This window comes from Bos taurus, chromosome 6 (genome assembly GCF_002263795.3).
Source record: "Bos taurus isolate L1 Dominette 01449 registration number 42190680 breed Hereford chromosome 6, ARS-UCD2.0, whole genome shotgun sequence".
NCBI classification, from domain to species: domain Eukaryota; kingdom Metazoa; phylum Chordata; class Mammalia; order Artiodactyla; family Bovidae; genus Bos; species Bos taurus.
The window spans coordinates 16,290,704-16,312,740 of record NC_037333.1 but is presented as its reverse complement, the minus strand read 5'-3'; the positions used below and the strand labels follow the sequence as shown (position 1 = coordinate 16,312,740).

At 38.8% G+C, this 22,037-nt stretch overlaps 1 protein-coding gene across 1 annotated transcript in view; it reads right to left on the bottom strand.

The window, feature by feature from the left end:
* Positions 1–22,037, bottom strand: part of COL25A1 (collagen type XXV alpha 1 chain) — a 512,490-nt gene that overhangs the window by 210,626 nt on the left and 279,827 nt on the right. The window contains exon 5 of the mRNA XM_024993507.2: positions 2,449–2,466. Coding sequence (XP_024849275.1) covers positions 2,449–2,466 — 18 coding nt within the window. The remainder of the gene's footprint in view (positions 1–2,448; positions 2,467–22,037) is intronic.

Genomic DNA, 22,037 nt, shown 5'->3' with positions numbered 1-22,037 from the left:
GATATATACAGAAGGTGCGTATGTGCTCAGTCACGTCCAACTCTTTGCGATCCCAAGGACTATAGCCCACTAGGCTCCTCTGTCCATGGAATTTTTCAGGCAAGATTACTGGTGTGGGTTGCCAGTTTCTACTCCAGGGGATCTTCCCAACTCAGAGACTGAACCTGTATCTCTAGCGTCTCCTGCGTTGGCAGGCAAATTCTTTACCACTGCACCACCTGGAAAACCTAGCATATATACAGAATAAGAAGAGATCAAAAATATATATCTCTTAGATCTAGATCTAGGATAATATTACTTTCAGGGCTGTTGTAAGCATTAAATAAAATAAAGCATGCAAAGCAACTTTTACTTTGTTTTCATCTCATTATAATGTAGCAGTTTCGAATTTAGGGAAGAAACTATGACTTTCTTCCATGGGTTTTTTCCCTCTAGTAACTAGCCTGAGATTACTTAGAACATAAGAGTGAAAATTAAGAACAAAATAACGCCATTTGCAGCAACACAGATGGACCCAGAGGTTGTAATACTGAGTGAAGACAGACAGACATAGAAAGACAAACATCATACAATGTCATTACATGTGGAATCTAAAAAAGAAGGGTAAAAGTGAACTTATTTACAAAACAGGAGTCACAGACATAGAAAACAAACTTGTGTTTACCAAGGGGTAAAGGAAGGAGGGATAAATTGGGAGGCTGGAACTGACATATACACTATGTTCTTCAGCCACTCAGTCATGTCCAACTCTGCAACCCCAGGACTGCAGTATGCCAGGCTTCCCTGTTCTTCACTTCTCCCAGAGTTTGCTCAAACCCATGTCCATTGAGTCGATGATGCCATTCAACCATCTCATTCTCTGTTGCCCCCTTCTCCTGCCCTCAATCTTTCCCAACATCAGGGTCTTTTCCAATGAGTCAGCTCTTTGCATCAGGTGGCCAAAGTATTGGAGCTTCAGCTTCAGTCCTTTCAAAGAACATTCAGGGTTGATTTCATTTAGGATTGACTGGTTTGATCTTAGATCAGTGGCATACTACTATACTACATACTACTATTTATAAAATATATAACTAATAAGGATCTGTCATATAGTACTGGGAACTCTGCTCAGTACTCTGTAATGGTATATGTGGGAAAATAATCTAAAAAAGACTGGATATGTGTATATGTATAACTGATTCACTTTTCTGTACACCTGAAACTAACACAATATTGTAAATCAACTATACTCCAATAAATATTTTTTAAAAAGTGAAAATTATAAATAATGAGAGTATTCATTATTGTGAATAATGAGTGAATATAAATTAATTATTTCTCAAGATATTTCTCATGAGTAGTGTGAAAAGGAATATTCTACCGGGGGGGGGGGTTTGTTTGTTTTGTTAGATATCCTTATATTCAGAGCTCATAAAATATAAATATATTATCATGGTCTAGTAGGAGAATCAGCACATAATAGACAGTTTGTGGCATTGGCCCCACTTATTTGGGAAAATCACTTATTTAGGAAACAATCTAGGACAGAAAAAGTATTCAGCATATCGAGGGGAAAAACACGAAAAGGGAACTCAATAAAGAACTATTTTATTTACAGGTATGATGGTGTTAGAGGTAAAACATTAATAATGTCATTTCCTTGTCTCTGGTTTCCTACTGACTACAATAATTGCTAATATTGAGGGTTTTTTATTGACTGTTCATTTCTGACAACTCTCTTCTTCTGTGTGTTTCATCTTTATACACATTCCTCCCCTTCCTAATATTTCCTCATTTTCTTCACTATGATTTAGGGCTCAAAAGATTGTCTGTTGACTGCATTCATAATGATAAATCATATCTTCAGCAGTTAGTTTATATTGAAAATATAGGGAGGGGAGGGAGTTGATATATATTTAATTATGACTGATTTTCATTGCTGTATGGCAGAAACCAACACAACATTAAAGTAATTTTCTCCCAATTAAAAATTAAATTTTTTAAAAAGTTTAAAAAAAGGAAATGTAGAACAAATTAAATATCTATCTCTAATAAGTCAAAATTAGTTGATAGGATGGCAGTCTAAATAATCAGTCTGTGGGGATTGACGACAATGTATTAGTAATGATGAATCAATACCTAATGCCAACCAGTTCCTACCCAACATCTACTACTAAGTCATTTTATCTTACATTAAAGCCCTGTGGCACTGTCTCAGATCTATTAAAGAGTCTTGCTTTATATGATAGTACATTGTTAAACTTGCCATCTGGCCCAACAGCTGATATGACTCACGCAATCCTGAAGAGGCCCCAAAGATTTACTCCTGGGAAATATTTGGTCTACTGTGTGGTGTCATGATTACTGGTTCATAGCTTTTTTATATGCTTTGAAAAGAATGGCAAAACCTCTAGGCTGGAAAAATCTTAAATTGAAATTAATTTGTGAGAAGAAAAAGTGTTCACTTACCTGAGGACCGGGCTGACCCTGCAATTGAAAAGTAGAAAGAAAGGAAAATAGTTATAAAATTGCTTCTTCAGTGAGTATTTCCAGTATCAAAACTTAAACTAGTTCTGAACATGTTTTCAAAATATTTCTGAAAATAATAATACCTAACTACAGACAATTTCACTTTGTGTTTTAATCAAGTTATTTCTTAATATTTTTACTCTATGCTATTTATCTAAAATCTTGATGTTATGATCTGTTATATGTAACTCCAAAATGACTCAAGAGTTTTACTATGCTCTGGAATTAAAATGGAGAAAGAAAAGGCAAAGGGTGAAATACATCTCACATGATAATAATGAATCGGTTACATAAAGGGAGGATCTTCTAGCACATTATTATTATGAGCTACATATTCAGAGATGGCACAGAGAGAAGAAAAAAGAGGCAGCTGTTTAACTTTAGAATTCACCAACTCTTTACATTTCTCATTGTTTCAATAATACTTTAAGTCTATTAAAAAATAAACATCTATCTTTTACTCTGCATAATCCAATCTAAGGGCATTTTAAAAGAATATGAGAGGTCTTTGGCTCAATTAAAGTGCATCATAACTCCTCATACAAACAAGATTATGTAACCTCTGGTCAATCAGATTTATTTTGAATGTCACTTTCCTGTTGCTTAAACTAATAAAAATTTCAAAACAGCATAACTGCAAGTGTTTCTTACTAAAGGAAAATCACCTGTGAATAAAAGTATTGATTATACATCACCTTCTTCAAATCTCCAATTGGATTTTGTATAGATGAGATGAAAGAAAAAGTTCACACTGAATTAGGGAATCTTAAAAAGTAAATGATGTATAATCTCATTATATCACCTGTATGCCACTGAGTATTACACAAAAAAACAAGGAGCTAATACAACTCCCAGAGAAGGCTCTTCCTTTCTCTTTCAGCTTCTCTTCAGACTTGGAATTCCTCTAGGCACACGGTCTCTAACTGACTGGTGATAGAACAGATCCAAGAGCTCTGTCTAGATTTCATCTATCAAACCAGAAAGCGGAGTTATACCAAGCTACTGTGGATGTGACTCACCCCACGCCTGACTCTTTAGTGATGCAGAGGGATAAGAGAATACCAGTCATTCATTCCTTATAGTCCCAGGCAAATTTGGATGTGTTATTCCATTTATTATAACTGTCCTGCATTTTATAATGAAGAAACTGAGACTCATAGAAAAGGGAAGTCGTTCAGTCGCGTCTGACTCTTTGCGACCCCATGGACTGTAGCCCACCAGGCTCCTCCATCCACAGAATTTTCTAGGCAAGAGTACTGGAGTGGGTTGCCATTTCCTTCTCCAGGGGATCTTCCCAACCCAGGGATTGAACCTGGGTCTCCCGCATTGCGGGCAGATGCTTTATGGTCTGAACCACCAGATCACAGACTCATAGAAATAAGCTAAAAAATCACACAGCCTATAGGCGAAAAGGGCAGACTTTAAATCCAAACTGATTCCAAAGTTCAAACATTTTGCAGCAGGCCATTTTGGCTTTCACTCTGGAAGTTTAAACTCAGAGCTGTATGCAGACTTAACTGAGATCAGCATGGTCCCAGAGCACGCTTAACTTGAGTGGGCACTAAACCCCCCAGGTACTCCCAGGCTGCAACAGCCTGAATCTCTGCTTCCAGATGAAGACCTAGGGCCAGAGGGCACGCAGCCTCTTAACTGATACCTGTACAAAAACCAGGTCAGCAAAGGTTCTTGAGGGTAGCAAACAGCTCTAACATCAGCTCTAAACATGGAGAACCTATAAGTACAGGGCTGTTCATCTACATATAAATATGGATCTTCCAGATCTGCATAATGGATGAAATCACAGTGCATGCTCACAAGCTCTTGCATGATCACTCTTCCTCTGGATGCTTTACTCTTTTGATCTTTCCAAACTTTTAAGCTAATGCACACTCTGAAATGTGACCATGAACCTTTTATAGAACCTCAGAATAAATTACCTTTCTTATATGTTTTTTTTTTTTTTTTGGTAAAGACTAAAATGTAGACATCTTTAAAATCAGAAAGAATTTCTTCAAAGGAATATATTTTAGCAATATTGCTGAGATTTTTTCATACCTATGGTTGTTTTACAAATTACAGGCTTTTCTTGTCTATCTTTAAAAACTAGCATTTCTGCCATTACATTTAACAAATGACTTTTAGCACAATGTTTGTATAAATTGCACAAATATACATTGCATTATAAACTTTTTATGAGTGATAGTGAGAACAAATAGTAAGTGATGGTAAAGAAAAAAAGTTGACTTTTATATAGGCATTGGAACATATACAGCACCAGGGAACTCAGATTACCCTAATGTCAGATATGAATCTGAGGTGTGTTTGGTGTGTATATATGTATGTGGATATGTGCAGGGTGGAGAATGTGAAAAAGAGAGATGGAAGTGGGTTGACAGAGAGGATTCCCAGAAAAACAATGCAAACTAAACGGCAAATTTGGCAACCTCCCTAAAACATGGCTTACACAATGCAAGTCTTACAAATCATACACAAGATTCCAGGGCTGCCTGCACCAAGTCTCCTTAACTCAGTGTGATGCAACAAGCTCTTCACCTGGAGACATGTAGAATACCAGGTGTCTCCTAGTGAACACCTAGAAGAAAGCAGTCTAGCAGCTGGAATCTGGCAGTCATGGTATAAAGCCATCTGGCTAAGTGAGCAAAGTGTTGGAGGAAAGGTTTCAGAGGGTGTGGAAGTGTTAAGTTCCCCCATGGAGGGCAGAGCATAGAGAGTAGACAAGAGCCCAAGAAAAGCATCTTGGAAATATCCTTGGTGATCCAAGACACTATGTGATGAAGACTTCTTCACAGACAAATCATCCAAAGAAGTATCTCAGAATTTCTTTGTTGCTACTGAGTAGTTCACTGAGTGGCACAAGTGTTTTCATACACCAGCGGATCATTTTCAAGTCTATTCTAACTTATAGGTAGTGAATATTATTAGCAATCAAAAGTGAAAGTGAATTTCTTTTGGTTTTCTAAAATGCACTCTGAGGAGTTAAAAATTATGATGAAGGTTAGCAAATAAAACTTTTAAGTTGAATCTTTAAAAATGGCTGAAAAGGACCTTTCCCCCCAAGCAAATCATCAAAAATGTTTCTATAAATAAAAACCCAAAAGAGTACAATCTAGCATAATCAGGAGCCATGCCAAGAGAAGTAGTTAAATCACAGAAATACTTAAGTTTAGGCCAGACATTTAAAGATGGAGAATGGAGTTGCTGATTTACTGTACGTCAACAGCTCAGTGCAATGCCCTCAAGGCTGCTAAGGCACCAGCGTGAAGAAAAAGAAACAGCAGGAAAAGCTGACTTGAAAACGTGGTAATCAGAACAGCATGGCGGAAAACAATCAGCCAGTAGCTGATGCTTGACAGAAAAGTGTTCAAAGCAAGTTAAAAGTTTCGGGAGGCAAGTAAACCAAGATGGAACACGATAAATGAGAAGACATATCGCTGGAGTATGCATTGTTACTTTAGGCAATTAAAGAGCAGTATTAACCAGTTTTTGCCAGGCTGTTATCACAGCTATGGTTGCCAGAAAGTACTAACACCCTTTTCTAAATCAACCAAGTCATTTAGATTTTTGACTGAGGCAATTAGTTTCACCACATGATACTTTTTTTATGGCTGGTGATTCTGGGTCATTCTTTTCCAAATGGGACAGATGCCATTTTTCCGTTAGCACGTGCACAGACAGGCACACAAAATTTGTACTTTCACATACCATCTTATTTTGAAATACTGATTAGGATATCAGACCCACATACATTTTTACAGTGATAAGTTTTAAATAAAATTACTTTCAGTTACAAAAACTTGAGGATGATTGTTCATGAACCTCTAAAAGGTGTTCCCTCTGCTTCAAGGTAATCAGAAAGCACTTAACTTAGAATCTCAGCATTAAGAAACCTAAGCTTGACTATCACCGTTAGTATACTCAGATTCAGTTTATTTCACTGTCTTGAACTGAAAAAAAAAAAACTTTAAAATAATCATTTCTATGCTTTTGCACGTTCGAACCTTTGCAGTCTAAAAAGATCATTTGAAGATGATCATCGTAACCTTATTACCTCTTGAAAATGTTCAAATCCACATATTCAGATGTCAAGTTTATTTTTCTTTTCAGGAGAAAAAAGCACATGAAGCAAGCATGCAGGTAAAGCTTCAGATTGTCTCAGTTGGCAACAGGATTATTCTGGTGGCAGCCATTCTGAGAGTTGGAATCCTATCATAGGAACCACCAGGCTTCCCAGGAGGCACTAGCGGTTAAGAACCTGCCTGCCCATGCAGGCAGACTTAAGAGACGAGAATTCAATATCTGGGTCGGGAAGATCCCCTGGAGCTGGGCACGGCAACCCATGCCAGTATTCTTGCCTGGAGTATACCGTGGACAGAGGAGTCTGGCAGGCTGCAGTCCCTAGGGTCGCACAGAGTCAGACACGACTGAAGCGACTGCACGCACACGCACGCACTTACGTAGAACCATCTCAGTGGGATCCCTTAACCTTTCCTGAGTCGCAGTTTGACGTAAAGTCTGTGCCAGTAAGCAGAATATGTGTACTCTACATTTGCAGCACCAGGAAGCAGGAATCTTGCTCATCCTGTGAGTCTATTCACATTTAATCCCTGACACCCCAGTGCCCAAGTTACAAGGTGCTTTGGAAACAATTACTGAATTGCTGAAAGGTGAGAATTTTGGATTGGTCCTCAAATTGGTTACAGTATTTTTAGAGAACCATTAGAGAGTCGGCTATCCTTACATTTCAGAGTTGTATTTTCAAAATATAACTTCTTAATCTCTTGGCTTCTGCTCATGCAAATAAACACATCTATGTTGAAGAGGAAGTCTCTTTCCTCACTGGAATCTTCTTCAGATGCCAGAGATGGAGCTAAGGCAGAAGCCTGCAAGGGTATCAGGGGAAGTTTAGACACCTACCTGTGTGCCTTAGGACAAAAAGCATGAGACTGATATCTTGAAGAAAAATCACTCCCTAGTTTGATTAAGTCTCTGTATCTAATTAATGTGAGAATATTATATCAAATGACTTTGCAAATTATAAAATGCTATACCATTGTAGCATGGCAATTCAAAGTGGGCTATAAAACCAACACCAACAATTCATTCGACTAATTCAAATTTAGATAAAAAGTGTCTATTAATTTTAAAAACAAATTAACATGGGGATGATGAACTACAGAGAAAAACAATTGAAGAAAATAAAGCAATACAGATTATGTGCATTAAGAAATGGCTTTGCAAAGACTGCCTAATCTCGCAGTGTCTGTAAACTACTCATGCTTCCAAGGACTCTTACATGCTTGGCTGAAACAAACATTATTCATAATTTATACTGCCTGTTGCGTTACCCTGCAGGATAGATATTAATAATTCTTACCTTAGTCACAGTCACATAATATTACTTAGATAAGAGTATTTCAATTTAAGCTTTTCTTTTGAAAAATACTTAATCCTCCATGGTTTTAACTCTGGGAAAGAAAAGTCATACTCTACGCAACAGGAAAATAAATAGCTATAGACTCAAGCCTGGTGGATATGTCTTTCTTGTTCATTTGAAAGAGAAAAGAGAGAAAGTGAGAGTGAACATGGAGATGGTTTTGTTGGGTTCAATGTAAAGGAAACAAAATTCATTCACAACTTGGAAGATTTCTTCCATGATGTTTACCTTTTATAATAAATAACATGATTTATTTAAAGATTTACTCATACTTAAGCAGATTAAGTCCTTCCCACAGTAATTTTAAAACATTATTATTTTTCTAACACCATGCTATGTTTATCTTATGATTAAATGGTCACAGTGGGAACATAAGAAAGTAAAGAATTTTATCAGCTGCATTTTTTGTCATTAAAAGTTTCACATACAGAGCATAAGAAAGATAAGAATTCCATTTATGCATTAATTTACAATATTTAAATGTATTGAATGCTTAATATTCCACTGAGGTTGATTCAGATTTTTGCTATTATAACAGTGTCTACTTATTTCTATACAAATGTTTGACTATATATGATTAGTCCTTGGGATTTCCCAGGAGGTGCTAGTGGTAAAGAACCTGCCTGAAATGCAGGAGACGTAAGAGATGAGGGTTCCATTCCTGGGTGGGGAAGTTCCCCTGGAGGAGGGCATGGCAATCCACTCCAGTATTCTTGCCTGGAGAATCTCATGGGTAGAGGAGTTGGGTTGGCTACAGTCCATAGGATCCACAAAGAGACAGACATGACTGAAGCAACTTAGCATGCACAATTAATTCCTTATGATACAACAATGATAAGGCAGTGTTATTCCAATTATACAATTCATATATTTTATTTATTCATATACATTTTTATTTATATGAATATTCATATTTTATTTATTCATATAAATTTATTCATATAAAATGCAGATTATATATTTTCTGGGGTATAATTCTACATGCATATACATATATGTATTTATTCAGACATATATTTGTAAATATATCTATATGAAGAAAGAAGGAAGGAAATAAAGAAAGAGAAAATGAAGGAAACAAGGAAGGAGGTGAGGGAGGAGAAGATAGGAAAAGAGGAAGGAAGAGAGGAAGAATACATGAAAATGGTAGTTATTTCTTGGTGGTGGAATTATGAGTAATTCTTTCTATCCTGAGACTTTTCTGTACTTCCCAACATTTTTCTAGCCCCATGTCTTGATCATAAAAATATTGAGCATGATACCTAATTCACTGCAGAAATTTTTAAACAGAACCAAATTTTTTCCATAGTAGATTCATTCACTCAAAGATCTAGGTCAGTGATTTGAATTCCATTTTCCAACTTTCTCAATTCAGGGTGTTTTTAATTACTTGGAAGCATTTGAAAAATTCTTCAAACTATTCTTTAGAATTCAATAAGTAAGAGTTTTGAATTCACCTTCTATGTAAGCCCCGCATCATTTCTAGGAATGGAGCTGTCATAGACATAGGGGTAGGAGAGTTCTAGAGTCAAGAACCAACTACAGAAGGCCATGGTTCATGAGACTGGAGATCCCTGCTCAGTTGAATTTGTTGGGAAACTGCAGTTTTGCAGACCAAAATATTTGGGCTTGGGGATTTAGCTGTATTATTTTATAAAGCCATTTAAAGGATGTATAATTTTGGATATAAATGTGTATCAAACTTCTAAAACAAACTACATCTCCAAGTTTTTTCACCAACTGGCATGGAATCTGGAAGATGTAAATAAATGACAAGTTTACAAACATACATTTAATAGGATACAATAAACACATAGAATATATGTGAGTCGAGACACCTGCTCAGCTTCCACTGTTTTGAAAATACATGCTTTTTAAAGAATACAAAGGCAATTTCTACTGCCTAACAAATTTTTCTTAAATTGTATATAATGAATAATTTGGCTTCTTCCAATTTTATTACATCTTTAAAAGTATGCTATTTTGATTGTGCCAGATAATATGAGAAGCCAATTTGTAAACATCTCTCAGTCTGATTAAATTTATGTAAATGCCCAATTTTCTAAATATTGTGCAAAAAAATGGACTTCGTGCTCTCTGCAGCTGCCTTACATGTTTGCATTAATAAATTAATTAAAGCAGAGTCAACTAATTGATAATACATGAGTCACATAATGCTTTTTGCTCCAGTGAGACAGAGCCCTAAAAATGGAAACCTATTTCAAAATTCAGGCGGAGAGGCTCTGCAAGCCCAGAAGCTTGTGTACTTTAGGGACCAAGGTCTTTGGGGCTGTATCATAACAACTATAACTTACTGACTCCCACAAGACACCAAGAGCTCCAAGAATGACATTTCTGTTACAGTAAGCCTACAAATTAGGGGTCATTTCCATCATTTGTAGTTGAACAAACCAAGTTTCAGAGAGGCTGGGTAACATTCCCAATCACACAACTTCAAAAAAAAAAGAAAAGCTATGACAAACCTAGAGCGTATTCAAAAGCAGAGACACTACTTTGCTGACAAAGGTCCATCTAGTCAAAGTTATGGTTTTTCCAGGAAGTCCCTCAGTTATGTCCGACTCTTTGAGACCCCATGGACTACAGCCAACCAGTCTCCTCCATCCAGGGGATTCTCCAGGCCAGAATACTGGAGTGGGTTGCCATTTCCTTCTCCAGAGGATTTTTCCGACCCAGGGATCAAACCCGGGTCTCCCGCGTTGTAGGCAGACGCTTTAACATCTAAGCCACCAGGGAAGTCTATGGTTTTTCCAGTAGTCATGTATGAATGTGAAAGTTGGACTATAACGAAGGCTGAGTGCCGAAGAATTGATGCTTTTGAACTGTGGTGTTGGAGAAGACTCTTGAGAGTCCCTTGGACTGCAAGGAGATCCAACCAGTCAAACCTAAAGGAAATCAACCCTGAATATTCACTGGAAGGTAAAGCTGAGTTCCAATACTTTGGCCACTGGATGTGAAGAGCTGACTCACTGGAAAAACTGTGATACTGGAAAAGACTGAGGGCAAGAGGAGAAGGGGGAGACAGAGGATAAGATAGTTGGATGGCCTCACTGACTCAACAGACATGAGTCTGAGCAAACCTCAGGAGACAGCCAAGGACAGGAAAGCCTGGCGTGTCCACAGGATCACAAAAATGTCAGACACAACTGAGCGACTGAACAACAATCCAGAGGAAGCAAGTAGCGATCATTCTTCACTCTCCTTTGAACTGGATAAAAGATATAGCTGCTCTACCTAGACATATCCATACACCAAACACTTAATATCCAGCACACACAAAACACACATTTTAAGTCCATCCATGGATTCTCTAGCAAATCTTTCATCCCAGGTTAAGAATCCTTGCGTAGACAAAAATAAACATTTTATGGGGAAGAGAGGAATAGAGTCCCCAGAAGGTAACTGAGGAGGAAGAGAATGAAAAACAATAGCAACAAACATGAGTTTTATAAAGCCAATATTGGAGAGAATTTCAAAAAGAGAATTAAATGAAGACTGCAAGAGTCCATTGCATTTAACCCACAGGAAGTAAGAATATGAAATGTAATTGTTTGAGCAGTGAGGTGAGCAAGTTAAGGATAAGCTCCAGAAATGGCAAGCAGGTGTCATCCCAAGTGGCAACTCTAATTGTGAATGGCCACCTGGGATAATGTGTTAAGAGAGGGCTTTGAGGCCGGGTTATAGACTTTGAAAATGGCACTGGGATTAATCAGCAATGTCTATAAAAGGCAAAAAGTGGAAAGCATGTGTACCAACTCTTCATCAATCTCAGTTGACAATTCTTTTGAGTAGTTGTGTATAAAGGGAAGAAAAGAAACAGGATAGAAGGTAAAAGGCTGAAGATTAGAAGTTTTGTTCTTTTATTTGTTTTTGCAGTAGAAGGGAAGGATCTGACAATGTTTGCAAACTGACAGATAACTCCTAGCTGAGAGGAAAGAAAAGGCTTTTAGAGCACAATATATCAATATAAGAGAACACAAAAAGAGGTGGTGTCAGAGAATCAGGGCAAGGAGAAGAGACATCACTCTGAGAAGAGGAGAAAGGAAGTGAGGCTACACGCAAATAATACATTTGGGTGCTCAGGGGCAGAAAATGGAGGTGTGCTAAGCCCTAAATCTCAAAGCGCTCTGAAGTAGAAGTTGTCTGGGTGTGGGATGAAGGTGGGAAAACTGTGGTTGATAGCTCATTTATTCAATCAATCAATATTTGCAAGCCACTCCTGTGTGTTAGCATTTTTCAAATACTAGGAAAAGTAAATATGAGAAATAAAAAAGTCCATGCCAACAAAGACTCAGCTGTTTGTAGGGGGAGACAGACTGTAGGAAAATGTTTATAAATAATCCACCCAGTAGTGATAATGGTTAAGAAGAAAAATATATGAGGATAAGGAGGACAGAGTAGGAGGGCCCTGCTGTATAGGGTCATCATGGAAGGCAAGAGGAAAAGACGGAAAATGAAGAGCAAGAGGAATGCCCACTAAAGAGATAGGATCTTCCAGTCCAGGGTCTGGATGCAAGGGAGCAATAGGAAACAGGCAGGGATGCAGTCATAGAGGTGGAAGAGCCAGGTCATGTAGAACTTTGTAAGTTGTGATAAGAACTTGGCTTTTAGTTGGGGTGAGGTAGAAAGCCATTGAGAGCAGGTTTTTTACAGAGAAGTGACATAACCTGAATTATATTTGAAAGGGACCGCATTTACTGTGGGGAAAAGACTGTAAGAAGGCAAGAGTGTAAGCATGGAGGGAAGTTAAAATCCAAATAAAAGGTAAATGATGGGATGGCCCAGGAGAGCAGTAGAGGAGACAAAATGATTAGATACTGCATATATTGGGAAGTTGCCATCATAGTCAACAAAAGAGCATGAAATGTAGTACTTGGATATAATCTCAAAAATGATAGAGTGATCTCTGTTCATTTCCAAAGCAAACCATTCAATATCACAGTAATGCAAGTCTATGCCCCGACCAGTAATGCTGAAGAAGCTGAAGCTGAACGGTTCTATGAAGATCTACAAGACCTTCTAGAACTAACAACCAGAAAAGATGTCCTTTTCATTATAGGGGACTGGAATGCAAAAGTAGGAAGCCAAGAAATATCTGGAGTAACATGTAAATTTGGCCTTGGAGTACAGAATGAAGCAGGGCAAAGGATAATCGAGTTCTGCCAAGAGAACGCACTGGTCATAGCAAACACACTCTTCCAACAACACAACACAAGACTCTACTCATGGACATCACCAGATGGTCAACACTGAAATCAGATTGATTATATGCTTTGCAGACAAAGATGGAGAAGTTCTATACAGTTAGCAAAAACAAGACCGGGAGCTGACTGTGGCACAGACCATGAAATCCTTATTGCAAAATTCAGACTTAAATTGAAGAAAGTAGGGAAAACCACTAGATCATTCAGGTATGACCTAAATCAAATCCCTTATGATTATACAGTGGAAGTGACAAATAGATTCAAGGGATTAGATCTGATAGACAGAATGCCTGAAGAACTATGGACGGAGGTTCCTGACAGTATACAGGAGACAGGGATCAAGACCACTCCCAAGGAAAAGAAATGCAAAAAGGCAAAAAGGCAAAATTGTCTGAGGAGGCCTTACAAATAGCGGTGGATAGAAGAGAAGCAAAAGGCAAAAGAGAAAAAGAAAGATATACCCATTTGAATGCAAAGTTCCAAAGAATAGCAAGAAAGATAAGAAAGCCTTCCTCAGTGATCAGTGCAAAGACATAAAGGAAAACAACAGAATGGGAAAGTCTAGAGATCTCTTCAAGAAAATTAGAGATACCAAGGGAACATTTCATACAAAGATGGGCACAATAAAGGACAGAAATGGTATGGACCTAACAGAAGCAGAAGATATTAAGAAGAGGTGGCAAGATACACAGACGAACTATACAAAAAAGAACTTCATGACCCAGATAATCACGAAGGTGTGATCATTAACCTAGAGCCAAATATCCTGGACTGCAAAGTCCAGTGGGCCTTAGGAAGCATCACTACAAACAAAGGTAGTGGAGGTGATGGAATTCCAATCGAGCTATTTCAAATCCTAAAAGATGGTGCTGTGAAAGTGCTGCACACAATATGTCAGCAAATTTGGAAAACTCGGCAATGGCCACAGGACTGGAAAAGGTCAGTTTTCATTCCAATCCCAAAGAAAGGCAGTGCCAAAGGCAGTGCCTCAAACTCCACACAATTGCACTCATCTCACACGCTAGTAAAGTAATGCTCAAAATTCTTCAAGCCAGGCTTCAACAGTACATGAACCATGAACTTCTAGATGTTCAAGCTGGATTTATAAAAGACAGAGGAACCAGAGATCAAATTGCCAACATCCTCTGGATCATCAAAAAAGGAAGAGAGTTCCAGTAAAACATCTACTTCTGCTTTATTGACTATGCCAAAGCCTTTGACTGTGTGGATAAAAACAAACTGTGGAAAATTCTTAGAGATGGGAATACCAGACCACCTGACCTGCCTCCTAAGAAATCTGTATGCAGGTCAGGAAGCAACAGTTAGAAATGGAAATGGAACCACAGACTGGTTCCAAATTGAGAAAGGAGTATGTCAAGGCTGTATATTGTCACCCTGCTTATTTAACTTATATGCAGAGTACATCATGAGAAATCCTGGACTGGATGAAGCACAAGCTGGAATCAAGATTGCCGGGAGAAATATCAATAACCTCAAATACGAAGATGACACCACCCTTATGGCAGAAAGCCAAGAAGAACTAAAGAGCCTCTTGATGAAAGTGAAAGAGGAAGAGTGAAAAGTTGGCTTAAAATGCAGCATTCAGAAAACTAAGATCATGGCATCTGGTCCCGTCACTTCACAGCAAATAGATGGGGAAACAGTGGAAACAGTGACAGACTTTATTTTGGGAGGCTCCAAAATCACTGCAGATGGTGACTGCAGCCATGAAATTAAAAGACTCTTGCTCCTTGGAAAAAAAAGTTATGACCAACCTAGACAGTATATTAAAAAGCAGAGACATTACTTTGCCAACAAAGGTCCATCTAGTCAAAGCTATGGTTTTTACAGAAGTCATGTATGGATGTGAGAGTTGGACTGTGAAGAAAGCTGAGTGCTGAAAAATTGATGCTTTTGAACTATGGTGTTGGAGAAGACTCTTGAGAGTCCCTTGGACTGCAAGGAGATCCAACCAGTACATCCTAAAGGAAATCAGTCCTGAATGTACATTGGAAGGACTGATGCTGAAGCTGAAATTCCGATACTTTGGCCACCTGATGCAAAGAACTGACTCATTTGAAAAGACCCTGATCCTGGGAAAGAATGAAGGCAGGAGGAGAAGGGGACAACAGAGGATGAGATGGTTGGGTGGCATCACCGACTCAATGGACGTGAGTTGGAGTAAACTCTGGGAGTTGGCAATGAACAAAGAGGCCTGGTGTGCTGCAGTCCATGGGGTTGCCAAGAGTCGGACCTGAATGAGTGACTGAACTGAACTGAATATTGTGAAGAAAGTGGTATAAGATTTGTAGATCGATTGAATGCAGGGCGTGAGGAAAAAGAGGAGTCAGGAGTGACTCCCAGATTTGCCTGGAGCAACTAAAGGAATGGCGATGTCATACACTGTTGTGGAGAAGACTAAAGAGGAGCAGGGTTGGAGAATTTGGTTTTGGACATATGGTTTGTGATATCTGTGAAACAGCCATGTAGGGATGTTGAGTAGATACTTAGAAATACAAGCCCAGAGTAAAGGAGAAGTCTAGGCCGCAGATATGAATCTGGGAACCTTTGACATACAGATGATATTAAAACCATGAGATTACATGCAATCACCTAGCAAGTGAATGTAAATAAGGAAGAAAAAAGGTCCAAGGACTGAGCCTTTGAGCACAACATTTAGAGACCAAGAAGAAGTAAACGAACTAGCCAGGCTGAGGAGAGGCCAGTGAGATTGGAAGAGCACCTTGAAAGAGAGATACCCACCAAAGAGATAAGCAATAAAAGTGTTCCAACGAGAAGAGAGCAATAGGCTCTGTTAAATATGATCTAGTAACATTTGAACAGAACCCTGATCCCTGAATTTTTCATAGTGAAGATAATCAGTGACCCGAACAAGAAGGATTCAGCGGATTGGCAGATATTAATATCTTGTTTAGTTATGGACAACTCTTCCTAGGAGTTTTGCTGTGGACAGTGGAAGCGAAATGCAACAGTGTCTAGAGGAAGATATGGAGTCAAGGAAATTTTTTTCCCCTAAGATGGATGATATTATGGCTTCATTTGTGTTAACAGAATTATTTAATGGAGAGGGAAAATCAATGATATAGAAGAGAAACAACAATTGAAGAGCAATGAACATGAGCAAGGCAGAGGTGATTGGTTCAGCCGCACAAGGAAGGAACAGTTCGTGTCTTGTAGCAGGAGGAAAGATCTGAGGAAACTATCAGATTTGGTGGTGGGAGTGCATAGAATTCTATTCTGATGGCTTCTATTTTCGCAGAGAAACAACAAACAATACTTTTTAACGACATTAAATGTGAAGGAGATGCTAGAGAATTGAGTAAGGAAAAAAATTTGAAACAGCTAAGAAAGTTAGACAGTGATTGGATCGCAGACATGGATAGCACTGTGCATCCTCAAGATTAGTGGTTGAGAGTTTAAAATGAGGCCAGTTAGCAGGGTTGTTTTCCTCCATTAGCCTTCAGCTGGGCAGGCGCAGGCGCAGAGTGGAGGGTGACTTGAATTTAAGTAGGTTTGTGGTCTCCCCAGGGTAAGACAGGGGGAGAGAGGGAGTTAGAGGTGTACTCAAACAAGAGCAGGAGTGTAATGATCGAACAAGACATCTAATCTGTTCAGGAGGAAAGTGAGGATATGAGAGGGCCACAGAACAGTGTTTTCCGTTTCTTTGTCAGATTAATTTTTTATTCTTTCCACATTATGTTTGTGATATACCCAGTAGACTATCTTTAATAAGTTCAGTTAGTAGAATGTCTGCTGTGATCTTAATCTATCATCATAGTTTTTAACCAGTGATATTTTAACAGTTTTTAAAACCATACTTCTAACTTTATTTTAGTTATGTTCCTATCTCCTTAGGCTTAATTGCAGGAATACAGTTTCAATAACATGTACTATAACAATAATAAAAATAATATTATCTATATTAAATATGGAACAATAGCCTGGTTCCAAATAGGAAAAGGAGTACGTCAAGGCTGTATATTTTTACCCTGCTTATTCAACTTATATGCAGAGTCCATCATGAGAAACACTGGACTGGAAGAAACACAAGCTGGAATCAAGATTGCCGGGAGAAATATCAATAACCTCAGATATGCAGATGACACCACCCTTATGGCAGAAAGTGAAGAGGAACTAAAAAGCCTCTTGATGAAAGTGAAAGTGGAGAGTGAAAAAGTTGGCTTAAAGCTCAACATTCAGAAAACGAAGATCATGGCATCTGGTCCCATCACTTCATGGGAAATAGATGGGGAAACAGTGGAAACAGCGTCAGACTTTATTTTTGGGGGGCTCCAAAATCACTGCAGATGGTGACTGTAGCCATGAAATTAAAAGACGCTTACCCCTTGGAAGGAAAGTTATGACCAACCTAGATAGCATATTCAAAAGCAGAGACATTACTTTGCCAACAAAGGTCCGTCTAGTCAAGGCTATGGTTTTTCCTGTGGTCATGTATGGATGTGAGAGTTGGGCTGTGAAGAAAGCTGAGCGCCAAAGAATTGATGCTTTTGAACTGCAGTGTTAGAGAAGACTCTTGAGAGTCCCTTGGACTACAAGGAGATCCAACCAGTCCATTCTGAAGGAGATCAGCCCTGGGATTTCTTTGGAAGGAAAGCTAAAGCTGAAACTCCAGTACTTTAGCCACCTCATGCGAAGAGTTGACTCATTGGAAAAGACTCTGATGCTGGGAGGGATTGGGGGCAGGAGGAGAAGGGGACAACAGAGGATGAGATGGCTGGATGGCATCACTGACTCGATGGATGTGAGTCTGAGTGAACTCCGGGAGCTGATGATGGACAGGGAGGCCTGGTGTGCTGTGATTCATGGGGTCGCACAGAGTCGGACATGACTCAGCGACTGAACTGAACTGAAAGAGTCAGACACGACTGAGCGACTGATCTGAACTGATATTCAATAGAGACTCAAAAATTATTAGAAGTATAGAGCAATTATGCAAAGTATGTTGCCTAGTGAGTGGACACTCAGTCATGTCTGACTCTTTGAGACCCCATGGACTGCAACCTGCCAGGCCCCCTCTGTCCATGGGATTTCCCAGACAAGAATAGTGGAGTGGGTTGTCATTTACTTCTCCAGGGGATCTTCCTGATCCAGGGATCGAACTGCATTTCCTGTGTCTCCTACATTGCAGGCAGATTCTTTACCACTTGAGCCTGTGGGGAAGCCCATATGTTGCCCAAAAGTCTATAGATTTCCTATAATTCACCTTTCCAGACATTGTTCGTGATAAGCTACCATAGAATTTCCATGAATCACCATTTCCTACATTTTCTGTAATAAGGCCAAAGAAACTACCAATCAAGTCACAAAACTTTAAGGATTACAGTGGCTATGTAAACAAAGTGCTGCTGAAATGCCAGAGGAAGAAATACAGCACTTGGAGGACTCAAGCAGTCCCAGCAGGATCTAACCCAACTTCAAAACTTCAATTTTGCTCCACCAAAGATAATGACATCTCATCTTGACCAAATCAAGGCTCAGTTAGATGTGGGAGTCCAAGCCCTTGGCTCAGCCACTGGAGGGATCCATGGCCCTTGTGTGCATGTGTGTGTGCTCAGTCATGTCTGACTCTTTGTGAGTCCATGGGTTGTAGCTCTCCAGGCTTCTCTGTCAATTTCTGGAAATTTTCAGGCAAGAATATTGGAGTGGGTGCCATTTCCTCCTCCAGGAGAATCTTCCTGACCCAGGTATCGAACCTACGTCTTCTGTGTCTCCTACATTGCAGACAGATTCTTTACCGACTGAGCCACCTGGGAAGCCGTGGTCCTTGTGACCTCCCTCCTACTGCTCCAGGCTCCTGACCTCCTCAGAGATTCTTGTTCCTGCCATCCACCCAGTCTGGCTGCCCTCCTGCCCACTTCACTTGTTTAAATCCCATCCAGGCTTTTAGAGCTTTCATTTCTTTCAAAGACCTGCCTGTTTTCCCCCAGCAGATAGGAACTTTATTTCTTCTGAATAGCCACAGATCATTTCCTTAATTATTTTATGGCACTGTACTCTGCCTTCAACTATGGCTCTTGGTATCTTACTTCTCCTATTAAAGGGCATGCTCTTTGAACAGCTAACACTTACAGTGCTGCGAAAGTTAGCACTGTGCCTTTTGTTTTGTGAGCATGAATAGGTACTATCGTTACCCCCATTATACAGTTGTGGAAACTGAGACAGAGTGAATGACTTGGCCAAGATCACACAGCTAGAAAGTGGCAGTACTGAAATATAAATTCAGGTCTTTCCTGAACCTGAACTTTTTAGCTATTATTCTAACCTCCATCCTGGACAGTGGAAGGCATATAATATTTGATTTTAAAAGTTTATCTTTTTATGAATTTTTATTCAATCAATCCACTAAAGGCCAAGCACCATGGTAGTACTAGAGGAACAAGGAAAAATAAGGCACAGACCCTTCAGTGGGGGAATTTGCAGTTATAAGTGACACAGAGAAATTCGTACATTGTCAAATTTCCATATTTTATTGGATTTTTTTCTTCCCAAGCAACTGGAAGACCTTTTGACATAGGTTTAAATTGTGGAAACTAGTTAATCCTCTCTTCTTGCTGTGACAAAAATGATTGAAAAGTAAACTACCTTAATTTATTTTAATAGATACCGTTATGCAGTTAATGATGCTGGGGCTAAATTAGAGATTGTAACATCACCAAGAGTACACTGAATGCGTTTCAGTTCTCCTATAACATAAATGTTCTCAGTTGCGACTGGGACTGTAACTTAGCATTTTTAGAGCCACTGGCTAAATTACCTCTATTGATGAGGCTTAGCAGGTTCTTTCTGAATGATTCTAAATAGCTGCTGAGGGCTAAAAGATAGTCTTCCCTGGGCTGTGGCCACAGCATGCCAGGAGCCTCCTGGGGAGAGAATAAAGCTCGAGTTCCCATGCATGAATGGTTCTATGTCCTGCCTGGAGCACGCTGACTGGCCATCCTTGAAATTGTATAAATGAAAGGAAGTAGGCACAGGTAGAGGCTTGTATTAATAATTGGTGTGCATGAAGCAAATTAGGCTAACCCACCAGGTCCTTCCGAAAGGGGTGGAGGGGCGGTACAAGCCTCCAGAAATAAAGTCTGCTAAAGCCATCTCTTCAAAGCTTTTGACAAACTGCAAACCTTAGCCATTTCTTTCTTTTTCCCATGGAACGGGGAGTTCGGGGAGAGGTTTTAGTTCACACACACTCACATGCACACACACCGTATAGGTGTGTGAAGCATGAACTAGGACATGAGAGTTATGTAGCACTGTCCTTATTCACAGAGGAAGTCGAGGGACCTGGTTCTGCCATTAAGTGGAGGGAGGATTTTTCACCGATGTCAGAGGCCAGGTGCGGTGCGCTTCCGGGTTCCTTTAGCCCCTGCGTCTATTCCCACGTGCACCATCGGTACTACAGTGGAATCCGGCCCCTTATTTGTACAGTCATGTTGTGACTGCAGGCAGGCACAGTGAAGGGCAGTCCCCATCAGAAGAGAGAGCTCAAGTATTTCAACCAAACCATGATTCATTTTCAAATTTTTGAAGGAAACAATATGTTTGAAACCACTTTCTTTATGACCCTAGATAATAGAGTTTTCACCTATTTTCTGTATAGACATTTCCCAGGTTTCTAAATTCTTTTCAGCATCACCCTTTCATGAAGAACCCACATTTGTTAAGGATAACGAGAAATATCAAACCTAACAACGTGGTAGAATCATATTTTCTTCTGACCCTTATAGGAAAAGAAAATAATTTGTAGAGGGAGGGTATGGGGAGGGAGGAGGAAGGAGGGTTCAGGATGGGGAGCACGGGTATACCTGTGGTGGATTCATTTCGATGTTTGGCAAAACTAATACAATATTGTAAAGTTTAAAAATAAAATAAAATTAAAAAAAAAAGAAAATAATTTGTTTTTGCAGCAATATCCTTTACAACACACATACATTTCATTCAGTCTTATGTCATTCTGTAATAAATTTTTATCATTTCATTTGCATAATAATTAACTTTGTCTAAATAAGGTTTGAATCCAAAAACCAAAAAAAAAAGTTTATAAATAACACCAATAATTCAAATTCTTAGATAGCAAATAGATTCTCAAGCTTTCTCTTAACCCTATTTTCATTTAAATTAAGGTAAAACAAGCAATTAGAGATCAATAAAGTTTTGAGGTTTAATTCAAGTCATTAGAGACTAATATTATTTAAAAGTAGGAAATATTTCCTTCATGGTGCTATTCTATTTTTTAACCACACAAATATTTTTAAAATGTCAATGTAAAAGCTTATGGCTGATTGAAACTGAAAGGCATCTTTACCTAAAAGTTCTTTCTTTTAAGAAACCAAAACCTCCATGTGCAGAAACAGAATGCACATGGCTACTTCATCTTGAACAGCACTCAAGAAACACATTTGATGTTGGTTTGTGTCATTATGATAAGAACACAATAAACTATGAGAAGGGTCATTTCTGGATAATTAGTTGCCCGTAGATCAACAAGAGATGGATCTTTGTAACAGAAGTGACATAAGGACCTTGATGAACTGAACTTTTTAAAATAAGGAGGTTTCAAAAGACATCCTCTTAGAAATAAATTACTCTAGATAGAAAATACCATATGCCATTATTCATAAGCCCATTTTCATCACTGCAGAATAGTTCTATGTCAGTGTGACAATGTGTTTCTTTGTGGTTGGGATCCACTTTTAGTTAATTAATTTAAAAAGTAAAGGGAAAACTTGGACTCTATCTCTGAGGTTCTCATCAACTCAAATTCTAATTATAGTATTTTATGCACTCTGAAACTTTCCCTAATTTGAAGATAAAAA